At 35.7% G+C, this 7,121-nt stretch overlaps 1 protein-coding gene across 1 annotated transcript; it reads right to left on the bottom strand.

Moving 5' to 3' along the window:
- Positions 1–644: 644 nt before the first annotated feature.
- LOC118800891 (olfactory receptor 1571-like) lies at positions 645–1,640 on the bottom strand. Its single transcript, XM_036561054.1, has one exon. It carries the CDS (start codon positions 1,635–1,637, stop codon positions 645–647), a length of 993 nt encoding a protein of 330 aa, XP_036416947.1. The 5' UTR covers positions 1,638–1,640.
- Positions 1,641–7,121: the final 5,481 nt, after the last annotated feature.

Raw genomic sequence — 7,121 nt, 5'->3', positions numbered from 1 at the left:
CACCTTTGCTGTCCTTTGCTGAAGCCATTGCTCCAGCACAATGTTCACACTCCCTATCCTACCCACCTCCTTTGAAATTTCCATGAAGAGACTGAATTAAGTTTTTTTCGTTTTTAATCCCAGTCTTAACAGGTGTCTTTCAAAGATAATGTGGAAGTAAATATTAAACTGAAAAAATTTAGATTTTGTATTGTGTTGTTTTTTGTTTTTTTTGTTTTTTTTTACATGTGTTTCTTGCCTTGGCAACTGCACCTTTTTTGTTTTTCATCTGTTTTTATTGTTGAAAATAATGGCATCATAAATGCAAACATGAAGAATAACCATGGGTGTTCAAAACACTTTTTTGGAACATTTTTAAAATATTCAAGTAGTGTATTTACATTTTTTCATAAATTTTCAACTCAAATATATACCTGAATGCTAACCAAATAAATGTTCTTACTTCATACAAAATTGTTAGCTTGCATTGTTAACTAATGTTAACCTACAATCATAGGCGTGTTTCAATTTTTTTTTTTTAAATATTATAATGGAAGCCTGAAGTGATGAATTTCAGCCTTTTAACTCAAAAACAAAAAAGAAACAAAACAATAAACAATTCTGTGTTTTATGAAAATAAGCCAAACTACATTTATTATATTACTTTAATTCTTTGCAATGTTTTTCACAGGATCTTCCATTGCAAAGTTCACCTTGATTCGTTTGTAAAGTACTTTAATAGACTGCAGGACCTCCTCTGTCTTCAGAGTATATATGATGGGGTTTAACATGGGTGGAATTGTTTGTGTTAGGATAGAGTTGATTATTCTAGCATTTGGATGTATGTATGTTGCACGAGCAGTAATATAAACACTGAAGATTGGTAGATAAAACATGGCCACTAAAGTGAGGTGGGAAGTGCAGGTTTTCATAGCTTTGATTCGCTCAGCCCCATGTGAGATCTTACACAGAGCAAAACCAATACAAACATATGAGAGAGCTATTAGCATCAACGGAATGAAAAACACAACAGCAGAGTAGACATAGGCCATTATGATGTTAGGAAAAGTATCATTACAGGCTAGTCTGTAGGTGGGACCATGATCACAGAAATAGCTGTCAATTGTGATAGATCTACAGAAGGACAGTCTGGTAATCAGAGCTACAAGGATGGTGATGAGAGATACAGAGAAAATCCACATAACACCAATGATCAGAGTCATTGTGGTTTTGGTGACAATAGCATGATACCTCAGAGGAAAACATATAGCAATTACTCTGTCAAAGGACAAAGCAAGCAGAGTAAAGGACTGCATGGTCATAAAAAGAAAAACAAAAAACATGCTTGTCAGACATTCTTCATAAGATATGTACTGGTTCTCAAGCAGAAACATGTCTGCATACTTAGGAATAATAGAAGAGCTTCCACACAGATCAGACAAGGCCAAGTTGAAAACAGCTATATACTTTGCTGTGTGTAGAGCATGTGCCAGGTATATAGTACCCATTATCAGAAAATTCCCTAAAATAGTCACAGTATACACAAAGCATAAAAACATATAGTAATACTTTGCATACGGTATGTTGTACAATCCATTGATGTAAAATAGAGGGGGGTGAATGAGTGTTGCATTTTCAAGGGACACCACAGATGTCATGTCTGTTGAATGTAAGAAAGAATAATAATAAAACCTTCTAACAGGTTTTTTCACACTACAAATCATCAAAACATAAACTCTGAATGAAGGAAAGAATAATCATAGATAATAATAATAGAACCTTCAAACTTTTTTACACAACAAATCATTAAAACATAAATACAAAATAATAGCAAATAACATTTTTTGTAAAATCATTCATCACATATTAAACAACAGTACAGGGTGCTAAAATCTGATCCACAATTGTTTGATACAATACCTTCTGTAGCAGGCCAAAACCTTTTAGAGCAGAATTTCAGGAGAGATCAGACACATTTATAACTGACCTATGTTTACGTCATCCTCAAAACCACACCTCCAAAAAAACACAAATCTCTATAGAAAAGGTTGGATACTAAACTGGAATACATTAATGCAGTAAATAAAAAGCACAAAAGGAATCTATAGGAAATTAAATGTGTGTACTGAATAATAAATCAGGACAGAATGTCTGCAATGTCATTCATGCAGCTTACTCTTCCAGTGTTAGTAGACGTTTGTCCACAATGACTGCATAAAATGCTTTCTGCCAGGCACTCCAACATTTAAGTTGAGCACAGATTTATCTTTGTTTTCCATTTCCCTTAATCCTTTCGGAGAAAAAAGTCCAAATGGTACAAATGGTTTTAACTCAAGGTTTTATTTGTAATGAAAAAATTACTGTAGCCTTCATCCTGACACACACATGTCAATCATTTGGCAAGGGTGAGACCAAATGTTATCATAAATCATACAGTGTGACAAAGTAAACCATCACCAAAAATCAGATGTTTGATTTGTTAAATTTTGAGTATAAAGTCATTTAGGAAGTTATATAAGTTATGTCATCACCAATCATATTTTTGGTGACAGATAAAATGGTGAAACCTTAGTGCTTTCTTGGCCTTCAGAGAAGGTCTAATGATTACTCAGACTAAAAAAACAGTCTGTAGGTCTTAGCTCATTATACCTCATAGAGTCATTCATACCTTTCTGCAAAAACACTCAGGTGGTTCACATAGGCTAAAAATTACGTTGGCTGCAGGCTGCCTGTAGTGGGGCCCTAGATAGTTGTGAAAACAGGAGCACATGCAGGGCCCCATGTCATGGCCCCATGCTGACAGCCCACAATAAGCCCCCATGTGAGCCCTTAAATTTTTGGCCCACATTTTTAGCCCATTGCTGGGATGGCCCACCAACATTGAGGCTGTGCATACACCAATAAATTTTACTTATTAACTAATAAATGTTACTTATTTTTCCGTATTGGCAGACACACACACATACACAAAAGTCCACATACTGTCTCATTTTGCAGTCACATCTAACAACTTAAATATTTCATTTAATGTGACTTACACAGTCATGACTATTTGCCTTGCATTAGAACATGACAGAGTGATATGGTGGTGTGCAAATCTTGAGTGTGGGGATGTATGTTAAAATACATTAGACAAACCTATTCTAATATTGTCGTATTCTGTATGCAGACCTGATTTGCACTATACAGATGTAATGTATGTTCAAGTAAATTTTTTGTGTTAAAAGCACCAAGAACAAACTTAATCTTAATAAATGTTCTATTAAATAAGAACAGTGATAATGTAACACTATACAAACTTTTTACTAAACCAGCAACTTATTTTTAGCTCAACCGTAAAATGTATTATTATTCAGAAACAGAAAACAGATTAGATATTGCCATATAACCTACAATATATAATAATATATATATATATTTCTTTTTTGACAGGGGTCGGACTTTGAATAAGAGATCGAATTATGGAGGGAATTTGTTCAACCGTGAGTGTCTTTTACTTTTTCATTCCACCTTAAATGATATATGATGACAAAATATGTTAAAAGTTTTTCAGTCAAAGAACCAATTTCTTAAGTTGTCAGTTAGTTAGCTAACTGGCTGAGCTGCCTTCGTAGCAGTTGTAAAATACATAATATGTGCACACCTATTACTTTTTTTTCCCCCAACTGAGAGGGTTGACAACTTATTTCTTAACAAGATCTTGGCTAGTCAGAAAACTAACAGTTTAAAAGATAGCTAACAGGCTAAATGACTCCATTTATATCACAGGCTTGAATTAAAGTACTTACAATATGATTTATTGTAAATCTGCAATATAAAAGTCTGAAGAATGTCACTTAACTGGCTTACAAACTTCAAGCACTTCACCTGTTTCAGTCAGAAATAGCATCAAGCCCAGGCTGAATCTCAAATGGCTCTGTACTTCCTAAATATTGTGCTATGTAAGTTTTGAAATTCTAGCTTCTACAGCCATAAAGTGCACTATTTGTCGAGTGTGAATTTGGCCAAATCCCAAAGCACTATTTTAGCTATATTATGCACCGTTGGGTTGCAGTAGCCAGTATTTGAATTCATACATTGTGCACTATGTAGGGAGTAGGGAGGTGTTTGAGATTCAGCCCCTGCATGGGAGGAGTGGCACCTTTAAATTGGTGCTACGCTACATCGACATTAGGACACCAACACATTACACCCACAGGAGGAGCTTTAATGACATCTTATTCTAAATCCATAGACATTATTATGGAGTTGGTTCCCCTCTTTGCAGCTATAACAGCTTCTACTTGTCTGGGAAACTTTCTACAAGATTTTTGAGTGTATCCATGAGAATTTTTGCACATTCATCCAGAAGAGCATTTGTGAGGTCAGACACTGATATTGGACGAGAGGGCCTGGCTTGCAATCTCCATTCTAGTTTATCCCAAAGGTGTTTGATGGGGTTGAGGTCAGGGCTCTGTGCGGGCCAGTCAAGTTCTTCCGCACCAAACTCGCCCAACCATGCCTTTACGGACCTTAATGCTGAGGCTTTAAGATTTCCCTTAACTGGAACTAAAGGGGCCTAGGCTACCCTGAAAAACAACCCCATGGCATCCTCTACCAAACTTTACACTTGGCACAATGCTGTCAGACAGGTAATGTTCTCCTGGCATTTGCCAAACTCAGCCTCGTTTACACCCCTCCATCTGACACTTGGCATTGTGCTTGGTGATGTAAGGCTTGCATGCAGCTGCTTGGCCATAGAAAACCCATGCCATGAAGCTCCTGGCATGCAGTTTTTATGCTGATGTTAATGCCAGAGAAAGTTTGGAACTCAGAAGTTATTGAGTCAGCACAGTGTTGGTGACTTCATGCACTATGTGCCTCAGCACTCTGCGACACCGCTCTGTAACTTTGCGTGATCTGCCACTTTATGGCTGAGTTGCTGTGATTCCTAAACACTTCCACTTTTCAATAATACCACGCACAGTTGATCATGGAATATCAAGGAAGGAAGAAATTTCACAAAATTACTTTTTGCAATGATGCCATTCTATTACAGTACCACACTCAAATTCAGTGAGCTTTTTAGAATGACCCATTCTTTTTTATAAACATAAAGGCAGACTGTATGGATCGGTGCTTGTTTTTATACACCTTTGTCAATGAAACTGAATGAAACACATGAATTCGATGATTAAAAGGTGTTCCAAAACATTTGTCCATGTATACACACTTTATATGACTTGCAGTGATAATTTGGTGACCAAAAAGTACTTATAAAACTCCTTAATATCCCAGGGCTATTACGTACTAAAGCTCATTATTCAGTAACTACAGGCACTTCAGTGCAATGCAAAAATGACAAAGTTAATTAAATGACCACAATATACAGTGACTGTCCTTATTCAGCAGTCTGTGGTTGGCAATTCCCATTCTTAAAGGGATAGATGCCATTTAATGCCTAATCTTTATTATATTATATATATATATATATATATATATATATATATATATATATATATATATATATTCTCCCACTACTTACTTTCTCCCAACATGCCAGCCAGTGGTAGCTGAGCTGAGGGACTGCACAAATTCTGCCATTCATTTGGTCATTCATTCTCTTTTCCTTGCTAACCTTTAGAACGACAATGAAGATAACCGAAAAAACACAGAAGATGACATGAGTAATGCATCAAACAGTGAAGATGATGTGGACAATGAAAACTGCACGAGTAGCCTGTTTGACATTCAAGAGGTAAATACACAATACACATACATCACACAGTTTTTACCTTGGATTAAATAAATGCCTGTCTTCTTAAATCCTTTTTCCCTTAAACTGTAGAATGAGGAAGACCTATCAGATTCTGAAGGGAGCAGGCTTGATATAATGCTTGATATAAATGAACGTGATGGACAATAACAGACATAGCAATAGGGATTATGTCAAAATAGCAGCCTTGTGCCAACATTCAGCAAAAGTAGTAGCAGAATAATTAGAATTACATAAATAATGGAACTGTGACTTGTTATTAGTTATATTTGTATAATTTGCTCTGGATAATTATATAACCCAAAGACTCTACCCATATTGAACGCATACAGGTGGCTACTCTTTCTTTTGGGTTTGCAGCTTTTTAGGATATAATGAAATTGTCATCAGTTTTGTGATAACCCAGGGCAAGCATTTCTAAAAATCAATTTTCTAAAATAAAAGAAATCATGCTAGACTGGTGTTCCTGCTTCATTCTGCAGGTGCACACATTTTTTCATCTTTTGTCTCTCTCTCTCTCTCTCTCTCTCTCTCTCTCTCTCTCTGTAGGGCAGTGAGAAAAAGAGCAGATACTGGTGACAAGCCCTTGGATCCTGATGCACCTCTTTCAAAAGGAAAAAGTGTATTGTCCAGTCTGTTTAATATAATGTTACCAGGTCTTATTCCATATTTACATTACTTTTTCCACAAAGGAAGTTTTTTGGACGTTCATCTAAATTGAAAGTTCACTTTTGTTGTACAAGCTGTTTAAAATACCTTGGCATTAGAGCAGACTGTCCCTTTCAATGTGACTCTTGCAACACAGTTTTTGATGCCAATGCAAACCTAAAGAATGGCTTCTTCTTGTGTTGCCCCTGTGTGCACAGATTAAGTAAATTCTGCAAGAACATGGTGTCAGTCTTAATGAAAAAACTAGAACCTTCACGGTTCTCTCTGTTATGTGACAGTGGAGTTCTTGGAAAGGAAGACTTGACACCAACATATATAGCCTGTTACAACACTCTCACACCTTGGAAGAATATTGTCAATAAAATCTGCCAAATGTTTATGGGTTTCTATGTTGGTTAACACTGTGTTCATAAACGATGAGGTTCAGCTCCACCCATGTACTATTTACTCTAAGCTACAAGCTTAATTTACCCTAAACTACAAGCCAAGTATGGTTACACATTAAGTCAATAATATTTAATTATACTTTTCTTAAGTATGCCAAATATACTTAAGACTTTTTGTATACTTGTTAGTATAAGCAAGGTATACTTAAGTATAACTGTCTAGTATATCGCTGATATACAAAGGCTGAATTAAGTTTTTTCTTTTTTTTTTGAAATCTTAAAAGCTGTCTTTCAAAAATCATGGGGCAGTATATATCAAACTGAAAAAAAGC

This window comes from Colossoma macropomum, unplaced genomic scaffold (assembly GCF_904425465.1).
Source record: "Colossoma macropomum unplaced genomic scaffold, Colossoma_macropomum, whole genome shotgun sequence".
NCBI lineage: Eukaryota > Metazoa > Chordata > Actinopteri > Characiformes > Serrasalmidae > Colossoma > Colossoma macropomum.
The sequence above is the reverse complement of the archived record's forward strand: the minus strand, read 5'-3'. Positions and strand labels throughout refer to the sequence as shown.

Excerpts from the sequence above, each read along its gene's own strand:
- LOC118800891 (XM_036561054.1), bottom strand. The coding sequence starts at position 1,637 with ATGACATCTGTGGTGTCCCTTGAAAATGCAACACTCATTCACCCCCCT.